Source organism: Hyla sarda, chromosome 11 (genome assembly GCF_029499605.1).
Source record: "Hyla sarda isolate aHylSar1 chromosome 11, aHylSar1.hap1, whole genome shotgun sequence".
Taxonomy (NCBI): domain Eukaryota; kingdom Metazoa; phylum Chordata; class Amphibia; order Anura; family Hylidae; genus Hyla; species Hyla sarda.
In genome coordinates this window covers 59,772,870-59,799,961 of record NC_079199.1, presented here as the reverse complement: position 1 = coordinate 59,799,961, position 27,092 = coordinate 59,772,870, and the positions used below count along the sequence as shown (strand labels likewise).

Here is a 27,092-nt window from a genome sequence, read left to right as displayed (position 1 = left end):
TCAAAAGGAAAATAAATTTCCTGTGGATCATACAGCAGCTGATAAGTACTGGAAGGATTAAGATTTTTAGAATAGAAATAATTTAAAAATCTGTTTAACTTTCTGGAATCAGCTGATAAAAAAAAAAAAATTATATATATATATTTTTATATATGATTTCCACCGGAGTACCCCTTTTAACCCCTTAAGGACCCTTGACGTACGCGTACGTCATGACACCCTGGTACTTAAGGACCCATGACGTACGCGTAAGTCATGGAGAATTCCGGCCCCTGCTGTGCGAGGATCGGATCCCATGCAAACGCCCAGGGGGGTTCATCAGACCCCCCCCCCCCATGTCGGCGATAGCGGCAAATGGCAAGTGAATTCACACTTGCAATTTGCGCGATTCCAGGTCACTAAGGGTCTATGGTGACCCCGATTATAAAAGGGGGATCGCGGTTGTCTAAGACACCCACGATCCCCCTGAGGGGATAGGAGTGAGGTGGCAGGGGTGCCACCCCTCCTATTGGTCGCCAGAAGCGACGACCGATAGCAGATCGGGGGCGAGGGATCGGGGTTGGGTTAACTTTCGTTTTCCTCGTCCTGCCCACCCACAATAGGCTGGGCAGAACGGGGAAATGACAGAGGGCTGGGCGCCAAAGATCCACTTACCCGTCCGGAGGCAGCGGGCGACTGAGATCGGCGGGCGATGATGTCATGCGGCTGGAACCTACGGAAGCCAGTAAGTTGCCTAGTAACATCTAGAGGGTACAGTCTGAGACCACTATACAGTGGTCTCTAACTGTAGCCCTCCAGATGTTGCAAAACTAAAACTCCCAGCATGCCCAGACAGCTGTTTGGGCATGCTAGAATATGTAGTTTTGCAACAGCTGGGGGGCTACAGTTTGAGACCACTATACAATGGTCTCTAAACTTTATCCCTCCAGATCTTGCAAAATTACAACTCCTAGCATTCCCAAACCGCTCTGAGCATGCTGGGATTTGTAGTTTTGCAACATCTGGAGGGCCACAGTTTGGAGATCACTGTGGCCCTCCAGATGTTGCAAAACTGCAAATCCCAGCATGCCCAAACAGCTGTCTCGGCATGCTGAGAGTTGTAGTTGCGTACCTCCAGCTGTTGTATAACTATATCTCCTAGCATGCCCTTCGGTGATCAGTACATGCTGGGAGTTGTAGTTTTGCAACAGCTGGAAGCACACTGGTTGGAAAATACTGAGTTAGGTAACCGAACCTAACTGAAGGATCTCCAACCTGTGTGCCTCCAGCTGTTCGAAAAGTTCAACTCCCAGCATGCACTGTCTGTCAGTACATGCTGGGAGTTGTAGTTTTGAAACAGCTGGAGATTTGCTGCCCCCCCCCCCCCCATGTGAACGTACAGGGTGCATTCACACAGGCAGGTTTACAGTAAGTTTCCTGCTTCAAGTTTGGGCTGTGGCAAATTTTTCGCCACAGCGCAAACTCCTAGCGGGAAACTCACCGTAGCACGCCAGTGCAAATGTACCCTAAAAACACTACACAAATAAAGGGTAAAACACTACATATACACCCCCTTACACTGTCCCCCCCCCCCCCCCCAATAAAAATCGTATTGCACAGCTGTTTCCAAAACGGAGCCTCCAGCTGTTGCAAAACAACAACTCCCAGCATTTTTGGACAGCCACTGACTGTCCAGGCATGCTGGGAATTAAGCAACAGCTGGAGGTACCCTGTTTGGGAATCACTGGTGTAGAATATCCCTATGTCCACCCCTATGCAATCCCTAATTTAGTCCTCAAATGCGCATGGAGCTCTCTCACTTCGGAGCCCTGTCATATTTCAAGGAAACAGTTTAGGGCCACATATGGGGTATCTCCGTACTCAGGAGAAATTGCACTACAAATTTTGGGGGTCTTTTTCTCCTTTTACCCCTTATGAAAAGGAAAAGTTGGGGGCTACACCAGCTTGTTCGTGTAAAAGAAAAATAAATAAATTGCACTAACATGCTGGTGTTGCCCCATACTTTTTATTTTCACAAGCGTTAAAAGGAAAAAATACCCCCAAAATTTGTAACACAATTTCTCCTGAGTACGGAAATACACAACAAGGCTCAGGAGTGAGAGCGCACTATGTACATTTGAGGCCTAAATTGGTGATTTGCACAGGGATGGCTGATTTTACAACGGTTCTGACATAAACGCAAAAAAAGAAATACCCACATGTGACCCCATTTTGGAAACTACACACCTCACGGAATGTAACAAGGGGTATAGTGAGCCGTAACACCCCACAGGTGTTTAATGAAAATTCTTCAAAGTTGGACGGAAAAATGAAAAGAAAAAAATTTCACTAAAATGCTGGTGTTACCATAAATTTTTCATTTTCACAAGGGAAAATAGCCCCGCAAAATTTGTAACCCCATTTCTTCTGAGTAAGAACATACCCCATATGTGGATGTAAAGTGCTCTGCAGGGGAACTACAATGCTCAGAAGAGAAGGAGCGCCATTGGGATTTTGAAGAGAAAATTTGTCCAGAATTGAAGGCCATGTGTGTTTATAAAGCCCCCATAGTGCCAGAACAATGGACCCCCGCCACATGTGACCCCATTTTGGAAACTACACCCCTCACGTAATGTAATAAGGGGCACAGTGAGCATTTATGCCCCACAGGTGTCAGAGATTTTTGGAACTGTGGTCCGTGAAAATGAAAAGTGTAATTTTTCATTTGCACAGCCCACTGCTCCAAAGATCTGTCAAATGCCAGTGGGGTGTAAATACTCACTGCACCCTTTATAAAATTCTGTGAGGGGTGTAGTTTCCAAAATAGGGTCACATGTAGGGGGGTCCACTGTTCTGGCAGCACAGGGGACTTTGTAAACGCACATGGCCCCTGACTTCCATTCCAAACTATTTTTTCACAAAAGCTCAATGGCGCTCCTTCACTTCTGAGCATTATAGTGTACCAGCAGAGCACTTGATGTCCACACATGGGGTATTTCCATACTCAGAAGAGATGGGGTTACAAATTTTAGGGGGAATTTTGTCCTGTTATCCCTAGTAAAATTTTTAATTTGAGGGGTGTTAAAGCTCACTGTACCCCTTGTTAAGTTCCTTGAGGGGTGTAGTTTCCAAAATAGTATGCCATGTGAGTTTTTTTTTTTGCTGTCCTGGCACCATAGGGGCTTCCTAAATAGGATATGCCCCCCCCAAAAACCATTTCAGCAAAATTTGCTTTGCAAAAGCCAAATGTGACTCCTTCTCTTCTGAGCATTGTAGTTCGCCCGCAGTGCACTTGACCTCCACCTCCATGTGGTGTTTCCATACTCAGAAGTGATGGGGTTACAAATTTTGGGGGGCATTTTCTCCTATTACCCCTTGTAAAATTTTTAAATTTGGGGGAAAACTAGCATTTTAGTGAAAAAAAAATAATAATAATTTTACACATCCAACTTTAACAAAAAGTCGTGAAACACCTGTGGGGTGTTAAGGCTCACTGGACCCCTTGTTTCGTGCCTTGAGGGGTGTAGTTTCCAAAACAGTTTGCCATGTGGGTTTTTTTTTTTTGCTGTTCTGGCACCATAGGGGCTTCCTAAATGCGACATGCCCCCCAAAAACCATTTCAGAAACACTCACTCTCCAAAATCCCACTGTCGCTCCTTCCCTTCTGAGCTCTCTAGTGCACCCGCCGAACACTTGACATACACATATGAGGTATTTCCTTACTCGAGAGAAATTGGGTTACACATTTTAGGAAGATTTCTCTCCATTTACCCCTTGTAAAAATTCAAAAACTGGGTCTACAAGAACATGCCAGTGTAAAAAATGAAGATTTTGAATTTTCTCCTTCAATTTGCTGCTATTCCTGTGAAACACCTAAAGGGTTAACAAACCTTTTGAATGTCATTTTGAATACTTTGAGGGGTGCAGTTTTTATAATGGGGTCATTTTGGGGTATTTCTAATATGAAGGCCCTTCAAATCCACTTCCAAACAGAACTGGTCCTTGAAAAATTTCGATTTTGAAAATGTTGTGAAAAATTGCTGCTATACTTTGAAGCCCTCTGATGTCTTCCAAAAGTACATCAATATATAATTTATTTGGAATATTCATTTTCCTTATAAGCAGAGAGCTTCAAAGTAAAAAAAAAATGCTAAATTTTAAATTTTTTCATAACATTTTAGCATTTTTCACCTAGAAATGATGCAAGTATCGACAAAATTTTACCACTAACAAAGTAGAATATGTCACGAAAAAACAATCTCGGAATGAGAATGAAAAGGTAAAAGCATTCCAGAGTTATTAAAGGGGTTCTCCGGTGCTTAGACATCTTATCCCCTATCCAAAGGATAGGGGACAAGATGCCTGATTGCGGGAGACCCGCCACTGGGGACCCCCGGGATCTTGAACGAGGCACCCCGTTTGTAATCAGTCCCCGGAGCGTGTTCGCTCCGGGTCCGATTACAGACGACCACAAGGCCGGTGGCGTGTGACGTCACGCCTCCGCCCCCGTGTGACGTCGCGCTCCGCCCCTCAATGCAAGCCTACAGGAGGGGGCGTGACCGCTATCATGCCCCCTTTGGATAGGGGATAAGATGTCTAAGCACCGGAGAACCCCTTTAATGCTTAAAGTGAAAGTGGTCAGATGTGCAGAAAATGGCCGGGTCCTACAGTGAAAATTGGCTGGGTCCTTAAGGGGTTAAGTCACAATTTCATCTGCAAGTGGTAAGCAGCCAAGGCAGGCGTGTATATTTATTTTATAAGCCCTGCCTGTCTACACTTTAGTATAAAAAGAAGTCACCATCCCTTTAATAGAAAAAAAAGGCAATATTTACCAGAGGCCGGAGTTGAACCTCCACCGAAAAGACTGTTTGGCAGCAGTTCAAAAGTCAAATTCTGTTTAATGGATTTCCTCTTCTTAGTAGAAATTCCCTGTGCAGAGTCTAAAGGCAGCTTTCTTTTGGCACTTGGGGTAAGAATTAATGGCGTTACCATGGAACTCAGGACTGAAAGAAATAAGTTACAAGGTCTACAAATGTAATATAGAGGATTACACATTAGAAAAATATTAGACATAAGCCATACAGTATGTTAGAAGCTGGCCTCATTTTGGGTAATTTGAAAAGTTGTTAGAAAGTGTTTTTTTTATTTTTTTATGCAAGCCATATTCTATCCTCATGCATTCAAAGACATATTTTCTTATTTAAAGCGCAACCAAACTTGAAAAAGGTTTCATATACATAAATAATTTTTTGCATAATTTGCATTTATAATGATAAATCCTAAATTGGACTTTAAGTACATGCAGCATGCTAAATAAATCCAGGAATACATGCATGGCTGCACTAAAAGGTAAGTAGTATAAAATATTGTATCATTTAGGAAGTGTATCTGAAACCCTTTATTTTCTATAGCAAATGAAACATTTCAAGCAGCCAGCATCCTAAGTACTGGTTTCTACCAGTTACCTACCAGTCCTGTCTCTCTGAGGAGTAGAGGAAGGTGTTCTATTAGTTTTTAGTTTATTCAGTGCTCCACTAACAAAATCTGAAATGCAAGATATACACTGAGTATTCTTTCATAAATGTGGATGCTGCACAGAAAGGGTTAGCTTAGGGGTATTTAAGGGGCAGGTGTTAAAAGACCTACGTCCAGGCAGGTGCAAAACAGAAAAATAAACATATTTCTCACTCCACCACAGCTACCATTCTCAAAGAGTTCTGTCGGTGGTTCAGGAAGGAAACCACCGTGCCAGTGATTGGCAAAGTGGGCAACTGCACATGCCAACCCTGGAAGCGCTGAGCAACTGCAGGGAAACATGTGAGGTTAGTATATGTGTTTTTTTCTATTTACCCACCTATCTAGGCATATAGATATTGATATTTTATAACATGTATATAATAAAATTATCCAAAATACCCCTAGAAGTTTTAGGCTTCCATAATACCGCAAGAAGTTTTACAGAAGTCTCTAAAATAGTAAATTTATTTTTATCTACATGTACAGATATGGGATACAATTAGTATACAGACAAATCATAGAATTTCAGGCACAATTTTCACTTTGTGGTACAGAAGAGGGCGTCAGACCGCTAATGTTTGGTTGCAGTAGGCCCAGTGCATGAATGGGAATTCAAGTTTAATGCATTTCATGTTTTTTTCTAAAGAAGTAGCGGCTAGGGATCGACCGATATCATTTTTTTAGGGCCGATACCGATAATCGGTGCAGGTTAGGGCCGATAGCCGATAACTTATACCGATATTCCGGTATAAGTTATCGGCTATTTAACCCCCTGCGACACCGCTGCAGATCATTGATTTAAAGCGGGCGCTTTCAATCCATGATCTGCAGTGGCTTTTGCGGGGCCATAGACCGCCGCCGCCACCCGCTTCTCTCCCCCTACCTGTCAGGGTGGTCCGGGCCATCCATCCTTCCTTACTGTAGTGTCCGGGGGCATTCCGGGTGAAGAGTGAACCGGTCCGGGCTGTTCTTCTCCGGCGGTCATCTTCTCCACTCCGGCCTAGTACGCTGCATAGACGCCGCTGCGCAGTTACGCCGTAGCATCTGACGTCACGGCGTAGCGCCGTCTATGCAGTGTACTAGGCCGGAGCCTGCCCGGAGTGGAGAAGATGACCGCCGGAGAAGAAGGACAGCCCGGACCGGTTCACTCTTCACCCGGAATGCCCCCGGACACTACAGGAAGGATGGATGGCCCGGACCACCCCCATTACGGGTAAGTTTAATTTTTTTATTGACTTGGAGGGTGGGGGAGGGGCCCGACCGGTATAGCGGTATGGGCAAAAATCCATACCGGTATATCGCCCAGCACTACTGGGTGCGACGCGGTGGGTCGGGGGTGCGGCAGGGTGGCGGTCGCGGTGGGGGCGGGGCATTATCGGCAAGGTAATTGCCGATACCGATAATGCCCAAAATCGTGATTATCGGCCGATAATATCGGCCATACCGATAATCGGTCGATCCCTAGTAGCGGCTACTAAAGGTTTAGAGTATAAGTACTGCCCCCACCCCATTCAGCAGCATGTTATACCTATTGACATAGGTCTACTGGGTGTGTATGGATAAGCCCTAATTTATGTAAATGAAAGGTTCCTCAATTTTACTCTCTGTGTCAATACGATTAAAATGATACCGATGGTTACATACATTTCTATTATTGTACTGCTTTTTAAAAAAATCCAAATTTTTTTTTTAAACAAAATCAGTATGTTTAAAATTGCCCTATTCTGACCACCTATCACTTTCTTATTTTGCGCCATGATCTGTAGTTTGGTTTGGTACCAGATTTGCGTATATGTGACTTTTTACTTGCTTTTTTTTACGTTTACGCCATTCGCCGTAGGGGATCATTAACATTATATTTTTATAGTTCGGACATTTACGCACGAAACCATACCAAATATGATAATTTTTTTTAGGCTTTTATGTATTAATATGGGGGAAAAGGGCAATTTAGAACTTTATTGGGGGAGGGGATTTTTCCATATTTTTTTACATTTATTTTACACATTTTTAGTCCCCATAGGGGACTATTTACAGCAATCATTTGATTGCTAATACTGTTCAGTGCTATGCATAGGGCATAGCACTGATCAGTATTATCGGTGATCTTCTGCTCTGGTCTGATGGAAGGCAGTGCCGTGGGCGATCAGATCAGCCATTATAATTGCCGCACTGCCGCAGATGCCATGATCTGTATTGATCACGGCACCTGAGGGGTTAATGGCAGACCTCAGCGCGATCGCTGATATCTGCCATTACCGGCGGCTCCAGAAAGCCGCCAGGAATGAAGTGAGCACAATTCCTGCGCTCGCATCACAGCCGCGCCGTAGATATACGGCGCTGTGCGCTAAGAGGTGCTATGCAGCGCCGTACAATTAAAGAGCATGCCTTAAGGGGTTAATGAAGCAACTGTTCTCAAATACTCGTGTTACTAAGTGTGAAGGAAGTCTTAAGATGACCACACTTTTTTGCTCAATGCTAAACCTCATGTGCAGTTGTATGTTTTCCCTGTTGACGAGCAAAATTCATGTGGTGCACATCACTTTATAAATTTGTGTAAAATGATAGGAAGCTTCCGAATAGAGCAAAATAAAATAAAAATAAACAGAAAAGCTCACAAACTTATACTCAAGCCAGTCACTGGGGTACAATTGCACACTTTTTTTTTTTTTTTTTTTTTATAAATTCAGCTGACCTGACAGCTACACTACCTGCAAGCACACAGCAAGAAAAAGTTACATAGCCAGTGCAGACAACATGTAACTTGCACAAAATGGTGTTTGAATATCAGCAAAATTCTGAAAACGCAGAAATTAAGCCGAATTCTACAATTGTGTTTAGCAAGCTTTGCTGAACAGAATTTGTGTGGAATTGTGGAAATTCTGCTGTGTGAACATAGACTAAGTGTTCCATTCCATCTGACAAAAATGCATTCATCCAGTCCTTAAATCAAGTAAACTATACAGGTTATGCATCCTGCCATCCAACTCAGGGCAGGTAATACCAAACAATGTACTAAGAAATTCACATTATATGTACGTTAGGGTAAGGCTAGGTTCACATTGCTGTTTGCCTCTGAGTCCCAACATAGCCCAGTTTTCACAGAGTCCTGCTGGGTCCCAACATACCCCATTTACTTGCATGGGAACAGTCGGTGATCCGGTAATTTTGCTTGCACTATTTTTTTCTCCTCTAAACTTGACAAAACTGCCGACAGAGCTCCTCCTAAGAGAGCAAGCCCTAAGCCTTATGGCATCTGACAACTATTTTGAAAAGATTACCTCCAACACTCCTCCGCCTCCTTTTCCTCTCTCCAGCAGACTCTCCTTCACATGCCTCAGGTCCAGGAGTGTCAGCTCCCACATCCACTCCCAGCATGCCTGGGATCTTTTCAAGAAGGAAATCAGGAACACATCCTGGAAAAAAATAAACATGAAAAAAAGTTCAACAGTCATGAATAAAACCTCAGTACAATATGTCAATATATCAACGCTGTACAGACCTTTAACCGCTTAAGGACTCATTTTGGCCTTAAATGGGTACTCCTGTGAATTTTTTTAAACATTTTTTTTTTCAAATCAACTGGTGCCAGAAAGTTAAAACAGATGACTTTATAAAAAAAATAAAAATAATAATAATAATAATATCAATCCTTATAGTACTTATCAGCTGCTGTATACTAGAGAGGAAGTGGAGCTGTTCTTTTCAGTCTGACCACAGTGCTGACACCTCTATCCATGTCAGAAACTGTCCAGGGATGTGGAATTCCTATCGTCCGATGCCCGGGAGATGGAGTTTCGGGCGCCGGTCAGGTGAATTTTTCCGGCCCTTAGCCTGGCTTTGGGCAAGCAGGGCCAGACCTGACAAGCGCTGCGGCACTCTAGACTGTATGGAGCGGGCTTCCGACTCTATACTCTGCAGCCCCTGGCTGTGGAAACTTGTGTCCTCCTAAGCAGAGCAGGGGGAGATGAGAAGCTGTGCACGTCCTATCTCCCCTGCTATGCCTTCCTTCCCTCCCTCCAGCTCTAGCTTCGAAGAGTTGAGGGGAGGAGTGGACGCAAGTCTGCACGGGGCGCAAGTTTCCAGCCCGCATGCGGCACTTAGCAGCCTGTATGGAGCGGGCTCCGGACTCCTGCCCGCTCCATACTCTGCTGACCCCGGCTGTTCTCAGTAGACGGGGGCCGCCGCTAATAGCCAGCATGCGGCGATCACCGCGGCCGGCTATTAACCCTTTAGATCGCCGCCGTCAAAGCTGTGGGGTGGATCGCCTACCCACAGCGCGATTGCGGGTGGGCGGTCCACAGTGCAGGTAGCCGGAGGGCTTACCTCTGCTTCCTGCTGTCCCGTGGCTCTGTCATTGATAGAGCCTGGCTGGACTAGGCTCTATCAAGGGATCGCAGAGCACAAAGATCAATTGAGTTCAACAGAACTCTATTAATCTGTATGAGGAATCTAATGATTCCTCCTAAAAGTGTAAAAAAAAAAAAAAAAAAGTTTTAATAAAAGTTTAGAAAACACACCTTAACCCCTTCCATGTTAAAAGTTAATGACCCCCTTTTCCTATATAAAACCATGCAAACATAATAAAAATAAACATACCGTATTTATCGGCATATAAAATTTGGCTATTTGGCGCTGCTGCAGGCCTCCGGCGTGCGTCCCCTGTGTCGTTGCTATGCGCCGCGCAGCGCAGCACATAGCAACGACGCAGGGGACGCACGCCGGAGGCCTGCAGCAGCGCGGACCAGACCCCGGCAACAGGTAATTATGCCACCGGGAATGGGGGAAGGCAATGGGGCAGCGGCGCCGGCAATGGGTGCCGCTGCCCCTTCTTTCCCCCTGGCTATCAGCGCCGGCAATGGGGCGCCGGCACCGATAGTCAGGGGGACAGAACGGGCAGCGGCGCCGATAGCCAGGGGGTGAGAAGGGCCGGCAGCAGGGCTCTAGACCCCAGGAAAAGCAGGGGGAGAGAAGCGGGCAGCGACGGCCTCTCTCCCCCTGCCTTTCCTGGGGGTGTATCGGGGTATACACGCGCGCACACACGCACCCTCATTTTACCATGGATATTTGGGTAAAAAACTTTTTTTACCCAAATATCCTTGGTAAAATGAGGGTGCGTGTTATAGGCCGGTGCGTGGTATACCCCGATAAATACGGTATTTAGTATCGCTGCATGCGTAATTGTACGACTTATTAAAGGAGTAGTCCGGCGCGCACTTTTCTCTTTTTATCCCGTCCAGGCTGCAAATTAAAACAAAACAAACTTTCTCTTATCTGCAAACGAGCCCCCGGAGCTCCGGTACAGGTGTTCGGTCCCCGGGCTGTATTATTCTTACTTCCTGTTAGCCCGGCACGTCACACGGAGCTTCAGCCCATCACCGGCTGCAGCGATGTCTCGCCTCTTCTGGTGATAGCCCGGCATGTCACACGGAGCTTCGGACTAACAGTAAGTAAGAAGAATACAGCCCGGGGACCAAACACATGTACCGGAGCTCCGGGGGCTCGTTGGCAGATAAGAGAAAGTTTGTTTTGTTTTATTTTATTTTGCAGCCCGGACAGGATAAAATTAGAAAACTGCGCGCCGGACTACTCCTTTAAAATAGAACATTATGTATCCCATACGGTAAATCTAAAAAAAAAAATATATATACCAAACCACAGAATTGCAATTTTTATAATATCCCAGAAAAAAAAAAGTTAAAAAGCGATTAAAAAGTCAGATCAATACCAAAATGGTACCGATACAAAAAACAGATTATGGCACCAAAAATTAGCCCTCATACAGCATGGTATGCGGGGAAAAAAAAGCTACAAGTTCAGAATTTTTTTTTAAATTAGTAAAACATGACGTAAACTATAAAAATCTGGTACTACTGTAATCAGGCGGCCTAAAGTGTGAAACTAACATGTTATCTGACCACACAAGGTAAATGGCGTAGAAAAGAAAACCCCCAAATCTGCAAAATTATGTTTTACTATTTAAATTTCACATATGCACATACACACACACACACACACACAGTGTGTGTGTGTATATATATATTTATTTTGGTTCGGAGAATATGTTATTGAAGAATTAAAAAGGTATCATTATAGTAGGTATTCATGGCTATTATAGGGAGAGGAGGAAAAAATGAGAGCGTAAAAGCAAAAATTGGCCCGGACAAATGGATCATCATGAGGGACAAGTAGATTCTGCTCCATTTTATTCCTGTGGACAAGTAGTTTTTTTTATAAAATTTCCACACCCCTGACTGTCCCAAGCAGGAAAGGTTTGCTATGGGGATTTGTTCCTGCTATGGACAGTTCCTGACACGGAAAGAGGTGACAGCAGAGAGCACTGTGGTCACAGTTTGAGAGGTGACAGCAGAGAGCACAGTTTATATGAAAAACAATTGTTTTACACCAGAGTACCCCTTTAAGGAATTTTTATTTTCAAGTTTTTGTTTTTTCTCCTCTCCTCTTAAAATCCACCTTTTTTATTCCACCGACCAACCCATGAGGGTTTTTTTTTCCTACCATTTTTACTTTGTAATGACACCTTTCATCCTAACATAAAATGAACTGCAACACAAAAAAAAAATTTGTGGGCGGAAATGGTTAAGAAAACTGCAATTTTACAATTGTGGGGGGGGGGGGGGGTTTGGTTTTTCTACAGTGCTTTTTATGGTAAAAATTACAAATTATCTTTATTCTGTAGGTCAATATGATTAAAACGATACCTGATTATATATATATATATATATATATATATATATATATATATATATATATACACACACACATATATATATATCTCTATATATATCTATATTTTATTTTTTTATTATTATTATTATTGCACTACTTTAAAAAAATAAATAAAACTTTAACGAAAAACGGGCAGAATAAGCCAAAAACCGGAAGGGGGAATCTTCCCCTTGCAGCGGTAAGCAGACCGGATCCACCGAAAAATTGTGGCCGTAGAAGCAGGTCGTCCTGTAAGACGACCTTCTGGAAAAAAAAAAAAAAAAAAAAAGGAGTCACACTGCCGAAAGGAAGTGACTGAGAGAAGTCCGAACAGCCCTCTCCACAACCAGTTTGTGGAGCAAACTCCCTGGGATGAGAAGGGGCCGGACAAAAAGACGGTAGGACGATGTCCAAACCATGTCAGGTAAAAAGGACGGACCAGGATGGAAAACAACTTTTCCTGGTATACAACCAGGAAGGCAGAAGGCAGGAGAAAACTGCCAGCTCTGACACCCACCTAACAGAGGTAAGAGTAATAAGGAATGCCACCTTCCAGGGAAGGCGGCAAAGAGGAATGTCCCTGAGAGGTTCAAAGGGAGCGTCTTGCAGCTCACCTAAGACCAAGTGTAAGTCCCAAGTGGGAGAAGGGGACCGAGGAGGGGCAGTGTGTGCCACTCCCTGAAGCAGGTCTGGACGTGAGAATTGAACGCCAGAGGACTTTGAAAAGGAATGAAAAGGGCCGAACTTTGACCCTAAAGGGAGCTGAGAGCCAACCCTTGGGCCAACCCTAACTGGAAAGGGAAAAGGGGTCGGAGAAGGAAAACCACGACCGGAGAAAAAAAGGCTGAGATTCACACCAATGAAAATAAGACCGCCAGGTATAGTGGTAAATCTTCGCAGAGGAAGGCTCGCGAGCCCTCAGCATGGTGCGAACCACTTGGGAAGAGAAAACGCGGTCTCAACCTCCACGCCGTCAAAAGCTGGGACAGTAAATAGGGGTGGCACAGGGGACCTAAGATAGGAGGTCTGGGCGAGAGGGGAGGCACAGCGGTAAGTCGTTAGGAACCTCACCGCGACGACGTACCACGCCCGCCGGAGCCAGTCTGGGCCACGAGAATGGCGGGAACGCCCTCTGCTGTGAGAGTTTCTTCAGGACTCTGGAATGAGAGGAAGGGGAGGAAACAGATAAGGTAGGGCCAGGCCCGACTAAGAAACAGATGAGGTAGGGCAAAGCCTGACCAGGAGAGAGGAATGCTTCAGTTGTGGCGGGACGAGTAGAGGTCCACACCTGGAGCGCCCTAGAGGTTGCAGGTCACTGCAAACACCTCCGGATTTAGGGACCACTCGCCTTGGACGGCTGAGGACCAGCAGAGAGACCACCTACCAGTTGAGTATGTCCGGAATGAAGATCGCCGAGATGGTCGGAAACTTGAGTTCTGCCCAGAAGGGAATTTCCCAAAAAAGCAAGCAAAGACAGAATTGCCCTAGTCCCAGCATGTTGATGGGGAGAAGGGCTTCTGGGGGGACCAAGGCCCCAGACCGGTCAGTCCTTGAAAACACCTCCCCAGTCCAACAGACCGGCAGGAAGGAGCGCCCCTGAAAGGCAGGGGGAAACGAAGCCACCATAGAAGGGACCGACAAGACTGTCGAGAGAGAACGATCTTGCAGTCGAGAGACAAAGGGGACCTGTCCTACCGGAAGAGAATCACCAGTTGAAGAGGTCGGTGATGAAACTGGGCGAATGGCACGGCCTCCACGGCCGCCAGCAACCGACCCAGGACAGTATGCAAAAGCGAATGGAAACTGGAGCAGGATGCCGAAGTTATCGGACTCCTGACAAGAGAGTCAGCAGAATGTCCGGTAGAGTCTAAAGCGGGCAGAGGCCGCGTCAAACTGGAGCCCCAGGGGAGAGGATGAACTTGTCACGATTAACCATCCAACTGAAGAGCTCTGATCAGGAGGTCGTCCAAGAAAGGAATCACTGAAACCACTCTTGTCCGTAAGGACCTGCGGAGTAGTGGTCAGACCGAAAGAAAGGGAGAGCCACAATAAAAAATGGCCGTCCGGAATTGCAAAGCGGAAGTACCGCTGATGACCGGGAAATATTGGAATGTGGAGGCAGGCATCCTTGATGTCCACCGAGGGAAGAAAAACTCCCCTTGAACCATGGACTTCAGCCCCGAACGGAGAGACTCCATTTGGAATGGGAAGCAGAAGATGCTTGTGGAGATGCACAAGAACAAAATAACATTAATGCTTATGCAGAAATATAAAATCCCATCCCTTCCCCCAATATCCCACCACACCCCTACCCTTCAATTCCCTGGTTGAACTTGATGGACGTATGTCTTTTTTCGACCGTACTATGTAACCACGATTGGGCGAACAGCAACGCCCGTCTTAGGGACCACAAAGATGTTGTAATAAAAAACCTTGAAAACGTTCCCCTGAAGGAACAGGGACAATTACTCCCTTGATGAAAGGGAACTGGAACGCGCCCCGAAATGCCTCCGCTAGAGAGGAGGACCGGGGGGTCCGGGAAGAAAAAAAGCAGTCCCATGGAAGGGAGGCAAATTTGACCCTGTATCCGTTGGCTACAACATTCGACCCAGGAAACTGGAAAGTGCGTGTCCAGGCATCCCGGAAGAGCAAGACGACCAACCACCCTCCCTGTGAAGGCGCATGGCTGGACCTTTGTTGGTACCAAAGGTCCGCAGGACCAGAAGGAGGAGGACTTCCGATGGAAAGTGGTTCTGCGAGCCTTATCCAGAGGTATAAGGAACTCTTTCCGCCCGTCGCCTCACTTCTTGAAGGCTGTGTCCGCATTCCAGGCTATAAGCCACATGTAGCGAAGGAGGGCTACCAGGTAGCCTGTGGCAAAGGCAGCACAGCGGCTGCACGTGGAAGCAGAACCCATAAGATCTCCGACATAGGAGCCTCGGAGAGCTAGTCTAGATAAATCCCCAGGAGGGATCCTGAATACTACCCTGGCGGAGTTGGGAGACCATACTAAAAGGGCATCTGACACCCAGGCAGAAGCAAAAGCAGGAAGAAAGGGAGATCCTGCTGTCTCAAAGGCAATTTTTGCCTAGGTCTCCACCTTCTTGTCCGCTGGATCCTGGAAGGCAGCCGCAAAAGCCAAACGGCAAGACAGTAGTCTTAGAGAGGCGGGAGACCGGTAGATCCACAGTTGGAGAGGAGGTCCACCGAGCAATGAGGTCCTTTGCAAAGGGATACCGCGCTTGAACCTTCTTTGTTTTCTGAAACTTTTAGTCAGGGCGTTTTCAGGCAGATTCCAGCCAGGTTTCAAATTCAGCGAGATTCAGCGAGAAAGTCTTGGGTGCCGGTCGGGCACGAAGAAAGGAGACTTCTGGAGACACGTCCGAAGTTCCTGGGTCCTTTAGCTGGAAGGGGTCTCTTATGGCCGAAACCAATGAGTACACCACATCAGGCATATCCATGCAGCCCTCTGAGTCGGAGGCCAAATCAGAAACCTCATCCACAAGTTCTCCAGGTTAATGAGAACGAGGTGAGGCAGCCCTGGAAGAGGTCGGGCACGATGAAAGGCAACTTCTGGAGCCACGTCCGAAGTTCCTGGGTCCTCTAGATGAAAGGTGTCTCTTATGGCCAAAACCAATGAGTTCACCGTGTCGGCAGAATCCGAGCGGTCCTCTGAGACAGATGCCGATTCGGAAACCTCATCCACAAGCTCTCCAGGTGAATGGGAACGCGTTGAGGCGGCCCTAGATGAGGAAAAGACTGACCCGGTACACAGCTCTGGAGAGCCAGAGCGGTGACTGCGGGAGCGTCCTCTGGAAGAGGGACGCTTGTGATAAGCTGAGGTAGCGGGGCAAGACCTATGAAGGGAATGCCCGTACCTGTCCGAAGACCCCGGGGATGATTCAGAGGAAACATCCCTATTACGCTTGCGAGAAGCGTAGGGAGAAGGGGAGCGAGTCCCCCCGGAGGGCCGACCTCTCCAAGGCAGTCACCACAGAACGGGAAACCTGCGCCAAGTCGGATATAGACTGTAAGAGGGAAGAAACCCAGGCTGGAGGGAAGGCCGAACCCACCAGGTCTGGTAGAACATCCCGGGTAGTAATAGCCGGGGGGTCTGGGGGAGCAGTGGTGCAGGCAGAACAAGTTCAGCAGAACCAGACATTTTTGTGTTACAGCTATTACAGGTGTAATAAGTAACTAAGGACCTAGCTATCCGTTTAGAGGAAGGAACAGTTCTGGGCACGGACATAGTAATAAAAAGGAACAGTCTCACCCTGGTCTGTGCCCCTCAGACTGCTGCTGTGAGCAGAGATAGGGAGAGAGAAAACGCTGGACCAATGGCCAGAGGGGGCGTGTCAATTACAAGGACAATTTTGATTGGCTCTGCAAACCCCCTGCGCACGCACAGAGCTGAATGGAGGAGATTCGCGCCATCCTGAAAGGCTTCGGCGGCTCAGGGTGGGCGGAGAAGAAATAACCCAGATAATGATGGCGCCCGCTCCTGGCCCCGAACGCACCTTGTGAACGCATGTGCGCCTCAGGGGAACGGAGTGGGCGAACGCCGTCGGCAGAACACTGCCGACAACAAAAGTAAAAGCTTCTATGCGGCCAGGCTGAAGGATAGCCGCCTCATACATACTGTGCACCAAACACACACATGCCCACAATATATAAATGCCACTGCTCAAACCCCAATAAAAACTTTCCCCCATAGAGTAAAAAGTGAGGGAAGAACCCCTCCTGGCCAGTCCCATAAACCCTTATTGAAAAAAAGGGTGTCTCCAGCTGTTGAGAGTCCAGTACCTAAGAAAAAAGGGGGAAATATACTCACCTTAGTCAGAAGAACTTATTTAATGAAGTCTTCCTGACGAAGCCTTCAGCCAGCTTTTAGTCACGTGCATTACGCCGGGCTTAAAAAGCTAGACGAGCAGGGAAAAGTGGGGGACCCGTGAGGTACAACCCCAGGCACTGGCCGTTGGCGAGAGGGGGTTGACAGTACATCCAAGATGTCTGTGCCCCTCAATCGCAAATGGGGAAACAGTGAACGCTATGTTCCTGAGTCCCCACCTGAAAACAGGAAAATAAAAAGGAAATAAGAAACTAAACATCCCTATCTGAAAAAATAAAAGTTAGACCAAGTCTGGGGAGAATCCCAGACTAGTGTCCATCTCCTGTAGACACTAAGCTTAAACGGATTACCTCAGGCTCTGTAGGCGGGTATATCCTGCTGGGAGGAGCCGACTTTTTGGTTTCCATAGTGTCAAGTCTCCTAGCAACAACAGCATATACCCAAGGTATGTGTCCCCCAATGGAGCTGATAGAGAAATAGTCCTTTTCTGGCCCCTATAACATTTTTCGTATACAGAGCTGTCTAAAGGGCTCATTATTTTGCGCTGTCATATGTAGTTTTTATCGGTACAATTTTTGTTTTGATTCTACTTTTTTAATGCTTTTTATATAAAAAAAAAAATTTAATATGACGTAATTAACCCCCTTAACGACAATGGACGTAAATGTACATCATGGTGCGGTGGTACTTTACGCACCATGGCATACATTTAAGCTCCGTCATGACCTATCAGCAGACAGAAACGCACCGGTAATGGCCATCAACCCCTCAGATGCAGTGATCAATACAGATCACAGCATCTGCGGCAGTGCGGTACTTTAAATGGATGATCGGAACACCCGCATCGCTGCCGCAGGGATCATCCAGCATGGTGGCCGGAGGTCCCGTCACCTGGCTCCGGCCGTTTCCCGGGGTCTTCTGCTCTGGTTTGAGATCGAGCAGACCAGAGCAGAAGATGACCGATAAAACTGATGTCATATGCATAGCACTGAACAGTATTAGCAATCAAAGGATTGCTATAGATAGTCCTCTATGGGCACTATTAAAGTGTAAAAATGAAAGTAAAAAAGTAAATTAAAAAAAAAGCGCAAAATTGCTGCTTTTTTGTCACATTTTATAGAAAAAAAAATTTAAAAGTTTTATATACACAAATGTGGTATCAATAAATCGTACAGCTCATTATTTTCTGTCTACCGTATATACTCGAGTATAAGCCGAGTTTTTCAGCACCATTTTTCGTGCTGAAAACACCCCCCTCGGCTTATACTCGAGTGGACTCTTTGCCCTCAGTGGTCTTCAACCTGCGGACCTCCAGAGATTTCAAATCTACAACTCCCAGCAAGCCCGGGCAGCCATCGGCTGTCCGGGCTTGCTGGGAGTTGTAGTTTTGAAACCTCTGGAGGTCCGCAGGTTGAAGACCACTGCGGCCTTCAATATCATCCAGCCCCCTCTCACCCCCTTTAGTTCTGTACTCACCTCCGCTCGGCGCTGGTTCGGTGCTGCAGGACTGTCCGGTGAGGAGGTCGTCCGGTGGGATAGTGGTTCCGGGCTGCCATCTTCACCGGGGAGGCCTCTTCTCCGCGCTTCCGGCCCGGCCCCGGAATAGTCACGTTGCCTTGACGACGACGCAGAGGTACGTTCATTACCAATGTCCCTCTGCATCATCGCCAAGGCAACGCCTCTATTCTGGGCCTGAAGCACGGAGAAGAGGCCCCGGTGAAGATGGCAGCCCGGAACCACTATCCCACCGGACGACCTCCTCACCGGACCGTCCTGCAGCACCGGACCAGCGCAGAGCGGAGGCGAGTACAGAACTAAAGGGGGTGAGAGGGGGCTGGATGATGTTGAAGGCCGCAGTGGTCTTCAACCTGCGGACCTCCAGAGGTTTCGAAACTACAACTCCCAGCAAGCCGATGGCTGCCCGGGCTTGCTGGGAGTTGTAGTTTTGAAACCTCTGGAGGTCCGCAGGTTGAAGACCACTGAGGGCGGAGAGTTCACTCGAGTATAAGCCGAGGGGGCTGTTTTCAGCACGAAAAATGGTGCTGAAAAACTCGGCTTATACTCTAGTATATACGGTAGACAGAAAATAATGAGCTGTACGATTTATTGATACCACATTTGTGTATATAACATTTTTTTATAAATTTTTTTTTAATAAAATGTGACAAAAAAGCAGCAATTTTGCGCTTTTTTTTTATTTACTTTTTTACTTTCATTTTTACACTTTAATAGTGCCCATAGAGGACTATTTATAGCACATGGCATACCATTTTGGAAACTAGACCCCTCACAGAATGTAATGAGGGGTACAGTGAGCATTTACCCCCCACTGGTGTCTGACAGATCTTTGGAACAGTGGGCTGTGCAACATTTTTCATTTTCACGGACCACTGTTCCAAAGATCCGTCAGACACCTGCGGGGAGTAAATTCTCACTGTACCCCTTATTACATTCCGTGAGGGGTGTAGTTTCCAAAATGGGGTCACATGTGGGTGTGCTCATTTTTTTTTTTTTTTTTTTTTTTTTTGGCGTTTGTCAGAACCGCTGTAAAAATCAGCCACCCCTGTGCAAATCACCTCAAATGTACATGGCGCACTCTCCCTTCTGGGCCTTGTTGTGCGCCCCCAGAGCACTTTGCGCCCACATATGGGGTATCTCCGTACTCGGGAGAAATTGCGTTACAAATTTTGGGGGGCGTTTTTCCCTTTTACCTCTTGTGAAAATGAAAAGTATAGGGCAACACCAGCATGTTAGTGTAAAAATGTTTATTTTTTTACACTAACATGCTGGTGTAGACCCCAAATGTTCCTTTTCATAAGGGGTAAAAGGAGAAATGTGCCAACATGTGTTAGGCAGTTTCTCGCGAGTACGGCAATGCCCCATATGTGTCACTATACTGTTGCCTTGAAATACAACAGGGCTCCAAAGTGAAAGCGCCATGCGCATTTGAGGCCTGCATTAGGGACTTGCATAGGGGTGGACATAGGGGTATTCTATGCCAGTGATTCCCAAACAGGGTGCCTCCAGCTGTTGTAAAACTCCCAGCATGCTTGGACAGTCAATTGCTGTCCAGAAATGCTGGGAGTATTTGTTTTGCAACAACTGGAGGCTCCATCTTAGAAACACTGCCGTACAATACGTTTTTCATTTTTATTGGGGAAGGGGGGGTGGTAGGGGGGGGGGGCAGTGTACATGTGTATATGTAGTGTTTTACTCTTTATTTTATGTTAGTGTAGTGTTTATAGGTTACATTCACACTGGAGGCAGATTACACTGAGTTTCCCGCTAGGAGTTTGAGCTGCGGCGAAAAATTTGCCGCAGCTCAAACAAGAAGCGGGGAACTCACCGTAATCTGCCGCCAGTGTGAATGTAGCCTGTACATTCACATGGGAGGGGGGTCAAAACTTCAACTCCCAGCATGCACTAACAGACCATGCATGCTGGGAGTTGTAGTTTTGCAACAGCTGGAGGCACACTGGTTGGAAAACCTTGAGTTTGGAAAATACTGAGTTAGGTCATAGAACCTAACTCAAGGTTTTCCAACCAGTGTGCCTCCAGCTGTTGCAAAACTAAAACTCCCAGCATGTACTGATTGCGGAAGGGCATGCTGGGTGATATAGTTATGCAACGGCTGGAGGCACGAAAGTACAACCCCCAGCATGCCAAGACAGCCTTATGCTGTTCCTGAATGCTGGGAGTTGTAGTTTTGCAAGATTTAGAGGGGTTCGGGTTGTAAAGCACTGTCCAGTGGCCTCAAAACTGTGGCCCTCCAGATGTTGCAAAACTACAACTCGCAGCATGCCCAGACAGCAAACTGCTGTCTGGGCATGTTGGGCGTTGTAGTTTTGCAACATCTGGAGGGCCATGGTTTAGAGACGACTGTAAACTGTGGCCCTCCGGATGTTGCTAGGCAACAACTCGCCTGGCAGGACCCGGATGAATTGCTGCCGTCGCCGCACGTGGGGGATCCCCGCATGGGGGATCGCGCACCGGGATCCAGGTAAGGGACCTTCGGCGCCGTTCCCTGGACAGTTCCCCCGTTTTGCCCAGAAACCCAAAGCGGGAGAACCGAACTTTAACCTCCCCCGGTCTGCTATCGGTTGGTCGCTCGGCCGACCAATAGCAGGGATAGGAGGGGTGGCACCCCTGCCACCAAACTCCTATCCCTTGAGGGGGATAAAGGGTGTCTCTGACACCCCAGATCCCTCTTATTTTCCGGGTCACCAGTGACCCGTATGACCCGGAATTGCGCAGATTGCAGGTCTGAATTGACCTGCGATATGCGCCCATCGCGGTCATGGGGGGGTCTCAGGACCCCCCCCCCCCCCCCGGCCCGATCACCACTACCGGTGTCGCTGCACTCCCGGAACCCCGCGCCGTACATGTACGTCGCCGCGCGCCATGTGACACTTCGCGGCCCCGTACATGTACGTCGCTCATCGTGAAGGGGTTAAGGTCAAAATAGTCTTAGGCCTTAAACGTAAAAAAAAAAAAAAAAAACACAGTACTTGTTTGTTTTTTACATTTACAGTTTACCGTACAGGATCAAAAACATTATATTTTAATAGTTTGGACATTTACGCACGCGGCGATACCAAATGTTTCCAATTTTTTTTCTTTATTGTAAAATAGGAAAATTAGGGTAATTTTTACTAGGCGAGGGGATTTTATATTTTAGAGAATTTTTAATTTTACACATTTTGATTACATTCAGCATATATTGGTATGCATATGGCATAGTATTACACAGTGTGATTGGTTGGTTATTCATTGATCTACATCAGTGAGTCAGCAATCGGCGTCAGGTAAAGGGGCCCTCCTCTAACATTCTAGCTTGCCAATCCCCCGGGATCACGTCGCGGCGGTTCGGTAAGCTCCTCCAAACTACCGAAGATTTTGACTTTAGATGCAGTCGTTGGCATTGATCACATCGTCTAAAGGGTTACATGCCAGGCAGCGGCACTCACTGCACTGAAGCGAGCACAGCTACTGCGCTCACTACAAAGTCACTTAAGGAGTCAGGGCGTACAGTTAGTTCCTATAGTATACAGCAGCTGATAAGTACTGGAAGGCTTAGGAATTTTAAATAGAAGTATTTTACAAAGTTTGCTTAACTTTCTGGAATCAATTCATTAGAAAATATTTGTTTACGGCAGTACCCCTATGAGGAGAACCGCAGAGGGGGAAAAATGTTTTTAAAACAGTCTCCTGCACACTTTCATTTAAACATCTCACCAATATCTGCTGGATGATCTATAAGTATTTTCACAATTTCTACTTGAGCACGCAACTTCTTCTCAGTGCTGGGAGATATCTTCTCACTTTCCCCAGAATGTAGTAAGTTAGGAGCAAATATTACTGCCAAGTTATTGCTGTCCATTCTATTGAGGTCACATCTGCAGGGGATGTGTAAATGCATTTGTTACTGGACAGAAAAAAAATATATCTAAAAATACATAACAGTAAGTGATGACAACTTCTATTAATCTTTATCCCAACCATCAGATTACTGAAGCCCTCAAAAAACAAGTGATGCACATTTGGAAAGATCCAGCTGGTTAGGGAAGCATTCATTGTCAGATGTTTGCATTTTTTTCTATCCTTATGAACCAGGATCATTATAAATACATGTAAAGATTGGTCAGGGTCTCAGACCAGATATTCCCTCTGATTATTACAGTATCCCACACAAGTGAGTACACGCAACACATTTTTGTAACTATATTATATATTTTTATGTGACAACACTGAAGAAATGACATTGTTAAAACTTAAAGTAGTGAGTGCACAACCTGTTTATCAGTGTTTGATATTGCAGTCATTACATAACTCAAAACACAAGCATTAATGTCTAAATCTAGGTAACAAATGTGAGTACACCCCTAAGTGGAAATGTCCAAATTGGGCCCAAAGTGTTAATATTTTGTGTGGTTACCATTAAATCTCTGCACTGCCTTAGAGAACTATCACGTAGGATAGCTTATCCCCTAACCAAAGAATAGGGGATATGTGTCTGATTGTGGGAGGGTCCGACCGTTGAGAACTCTGCGATCTCCTGCACAGGAACCCGACTCTCCCCAGGAATGGGACATGTCAACACTGCCCAAGCGGTGCCCGACAAGGCCCCTCCATGTATCTCTATGGGAGAGCCGTAGTGTTCAGGTACCTCTGGCTCTCCTATACATGGAGGGGGCATATAGGCCACTACTTTGTGTGGGGGTTGGCACGCTCCATTCACAGAGAGAGCCAGGGTCCCATGCAGGAGATCACGTGTGGGTCCCTGCAGATGGAGCCCCGGCGATCAGACACTTACCCCTTTTTCTGCACAATATGCCTTTAAGCCTCGTGGGCGTGGAGTTCACCGGAGCTTCACAGGTTTCCAGGAGTCATCTTCTGCTTCTCCTTGACACTATCTAAACTAAATAGCTTTATCTTCACATTGGACCAAAAGGACATGGTTCCAGTAATCAATTTCCTTATGTGCTTGTCTTCAGCAAATTATTTGCAGGCTTTCTTGTCCATCATCTTTAGAAGAGGCTTCCTTCTGGGACAACAGTCATGCAGACCAATTTGATGAATTTTGCGGCGTAAGGTCTAAGCACTGACACGGTCTAAGACTCTTCTAGGACTGTATCCATCTTTTCCAGCCCAACGGAGTACCTGAAAGCTGAACTAATTTATGCAGGCTAAAGTCAGCAACCGCTGAGCCGCGAGGTTCATGACAAATCGAATTACTGTAACTTTGCTCATCTCTGATGCTGACCTCCCCATCCCTTCAACCTATGCAGCAAAGCTAGCAGCATTCACATGACCATTTCCCAAAAGCAACCTCTGGATGTGACTCTAAGCATGTGCACTTAAAGGCCATCTGCTGACGAAAATAACTTATCCCCTAGCCGCAGGATAGGGGATAAGTGTTTGATCGCGGGGGGGGGGGGGGTGATGTTCGAACACTGGGACCTCCTGCGATCTCCTGCACGGGCCACGGCTCTCCCGTGCAGGAGGTGGGCCGGTCGCAGTTTGATATTGCGGCCGACACGCCTCTCCCATAGAACTGTATGGGGAGGGGGCGGGGTTTGGGGGTCATAACAGTCAGGAGATCGCAGGGGGGTCCCAGCGGTCAGACCCCCTACAATCAAACACTTATCCCCTATCCTGTAGATAGGGGATAAGGCTGGGTTCACACTACGTTTTCTCCCATACGGGGGGGGAGCTGAAACCTTGCGCTCCCATATGCCTTCGTATACGCTCCTGTATGTCATTCATTTCAATGAGCCGGCGCGAGTGAAACGTTCGGTCGGCTCATTTTTGCGCTGTATCGCTTTTACAACCGGTCCTAAAACCGTGGTTGACCACAGTTTTAGGTCCGGGGAAAAAGCACATACAGCGCCAAAGTGAGCCGGCCGGCCGGCTCATTTAAATGAATGACATACGGGAGCGCATACGCTCCTGTATGGGAGAAAACGTAGTGTGAACCCAGCCTAAGCTGTATAACATTGCAGTTGTCCTTTAGAAAGAAATCTGTCAGTGTTGCCTGCACTAACCTGTCGGTACCGACAGGTAGTGCAGATGACACTAATGACAACGGTACTTACCTTGTCCCGTTCCGTGGCGGGGATCTCCGGTAATCTTGTCTGTTAGCTCCAGCTCCGGGCACCTGGCTTGGGGTGCAGGCGGAGCTTAGCGATGTCACCGTAGTGCTGGGCGATATACTGGTTCATACCTAATAAACAGTTTTTTAAAATTCTGTACAATATGAATTTTACCTATACCGCAATACCGGTAGGGCCCCTCCCCCCTTCAAATGAATGAATTATCAGCCGCTGTGTTGTCCCCACATCGGGGAACTAATCATATGTGACCCACGGGCGCTGCTCCCCCCGTACTCCTGGCGCTTTAAATGAATGAGTTGCTTGCCACGGGGAGAATACCGTTAAATACCGTGGAAGCCATAACTTACAAAAATACCGTGATATGGATTTTTGGTCATACCGCCCAGGAGTACGTCACCGCTGCTGTTCTCTAGCAGCGGGACCCAGCAGGAAGCTCATGCCCAAAGCCGCTGCTGCTCTCTGATGGGTCTTGCAGCAGCGGTGACGTCACTAAGCGCCGCCGTTTGCCCCAAGACGTTCGGAGCTTAAGTTTAACGGAGAAGATTAACGGAGATCCCCACCACGGAACGGGACAAGGTAAGTACCGTTGTCATCAGAGTCACTTGGACTACCTGTCAGTACCGACAAGTAAATGCAGGTGACAGATTTCTTTTAAACTTTGGCCGACTATAGTGCAGCCAGGTCTGAGAGCAACCTGTCCTGTGAAACTGGAGCTCAGTTTTAGGGCAATCCTCTAAAGCAGGGGTCTCAAACTCAAATCATCCGGGGGCCACTGGAGGTAGTAGCTGGGTGAGGCTGGGCCGCATGCGCCCCTCACATATAATGCTCCCAATCGTGTGCCCCTCATCATTCACCAGCAACACCCCCATCATCCACCAGCAACCCCCCCATACCCCCTACCCCGTGTAGGATGATGGGGGTGCTACTTCTGGGGGTTCCTCACATTAGGTAGGCTGCAGGTTCCCCACATTAGATAGGCAGCAGGTTCCCCACCCCCCCGACCCACACACACCCACACAGACAAACTTACCTGTCCTGCGCTTCTCCTCTCCGGCGGCGGCCTGATGAATGATGTCACTGACGTCCTCCTGTGCGGGTCTGCGGAGGGATGTCACATGCGCGACATCCCTCATCAGACTCGGGCCGTCCGTCCAAACGGAGACGGGGAGGAGGAGGGCGGGGTAAGTGAAGCCTTCCAGCATTTAGCGCTGCTTGCCCGAAGCAGGGCTAAATGCTTGAAGAAGTTACCTGCCCGGCACCCGGAACTGCATGTCCCGGGCGTCGGGCAATACAAATTACATATACCTGGTGCAGGCCACAAACTTTCGTTCGCAGGGGTCTCAAACTCCCGACCCGCGGACCATTTGCGGCCCGGGAGTTTGAGACCCCTGCTCTATAGCCTAGGCCACCTAAATGTAGAGCAACATTTTTTTTCAAGCTCCTTAGAGTTCTTTGTCATGAAGTGCCATGTTGAACTTCTAGTGACCAGTATCAGAGAGTGTGAGAGTGATAACACCAAATTTAAGACACCAGCTTCGCATTCACTCTTGTGACCTTGTAACACTAATAAGTCACACAAGAATAAGGAAGGAAAATGCCTAATTGGTCCAATTTAGACATTTCCACTTAGGGATGTACTCCATAATGATGAAAATCACAAATGTTCCTCGTGGATTGTTAATAACCCCCAAGTAGAACTCTGGGGCATGGTGCATGTTTACATAGTAAAGCTGCCTTGAGCTGTATTCAGGCCTCTTCAAGCATGATTGACAGTCCAGGCTGCTCCGACATCACCACTTTGCACAATGAAATCCTGCCCTATCCTAGGCCATGAAGCTGCTTCTGGGCAGCGGCAGATTTAAATGTGCAGAGGGAGCAGAGCTGAGACGTCACTTCCACCTAGACTTTAATAGAGCCTGCCTTAAGAAATAATTTGGACAACACAATGAGCCAGGAACTGAAGCAGTTTGTGTCTATATCTTATCCAATGTTGTCCTTTGATAGTACAACCAACTCTGGTAAACGCAAATTACATTAGTCTTGACCTTTTATGGAAGATTTAACACCACGGAGCACTTCTATTTTATTATAACCTTGAAGGGGTACTCCGGCCCTAAGATATCTTATTCCTTATCCAAAGAATAGGGGATAAGATGCCTGATCTCGCATGAAGCACCCACCTGTGGGACCTGCATGCAGCGCTGCAGCCTCCGAGTCTGCGGGGTCACGACTACGGGGCCGGAGTATCGTGACGTCACGACTCCGCCCCTGTGTGACGTCACGCCCCGTCCCCGCAATGCAAGTCAATGGGAGGGGGCGTAACTGCCCCTCCCATAGACGCATTGCGGGGCATGACGTCACACGGGGGCGGAGTCGTGATGGGACCCCGCGGTCAGGCATGTCAT

At 47.1% G+C, this 27,092-nt stretch overlaps 1 protein-coding gene across 2 annotated transcripts in view; it reads right to left on the bottom strand.

Moving 5' to 3' along the window:
• ARHGAP11A (Rho GTPase activating protein 11A) overlaps positions 1-27,092 on the bottom strand; it is a 60,733-nt gene that overhangs the window by 19,339 nt on the left and 14,302 nt on the right. Inside the window, exons 5-8 of one of the 2 annotated variants that reach the window (XM_056547306.1) lie at positions 22,310-22,470; positions 8,778-8,912; positions 5,449-5,523; positions 4,812-4,982 (exon numbers count right to left, since the gene is read on the bottom strand). In XM_056547306.1, the coding sequence (XP_056403281.1) occupies positions 4,812-4,982; positions 5,449-5,523; positions 8,778-8,912; positions 22,310-22,470 (542 nt within the window). The remainder of the gene's footprint in view (positions 1-4,811; positions 4,983-5,448; positions 5,524-8,777; positions 8,913-22,309; positions 22,471-27,092) is intronic. The other variant, XM_056547307.1, reaches the window with a different exon arrangement.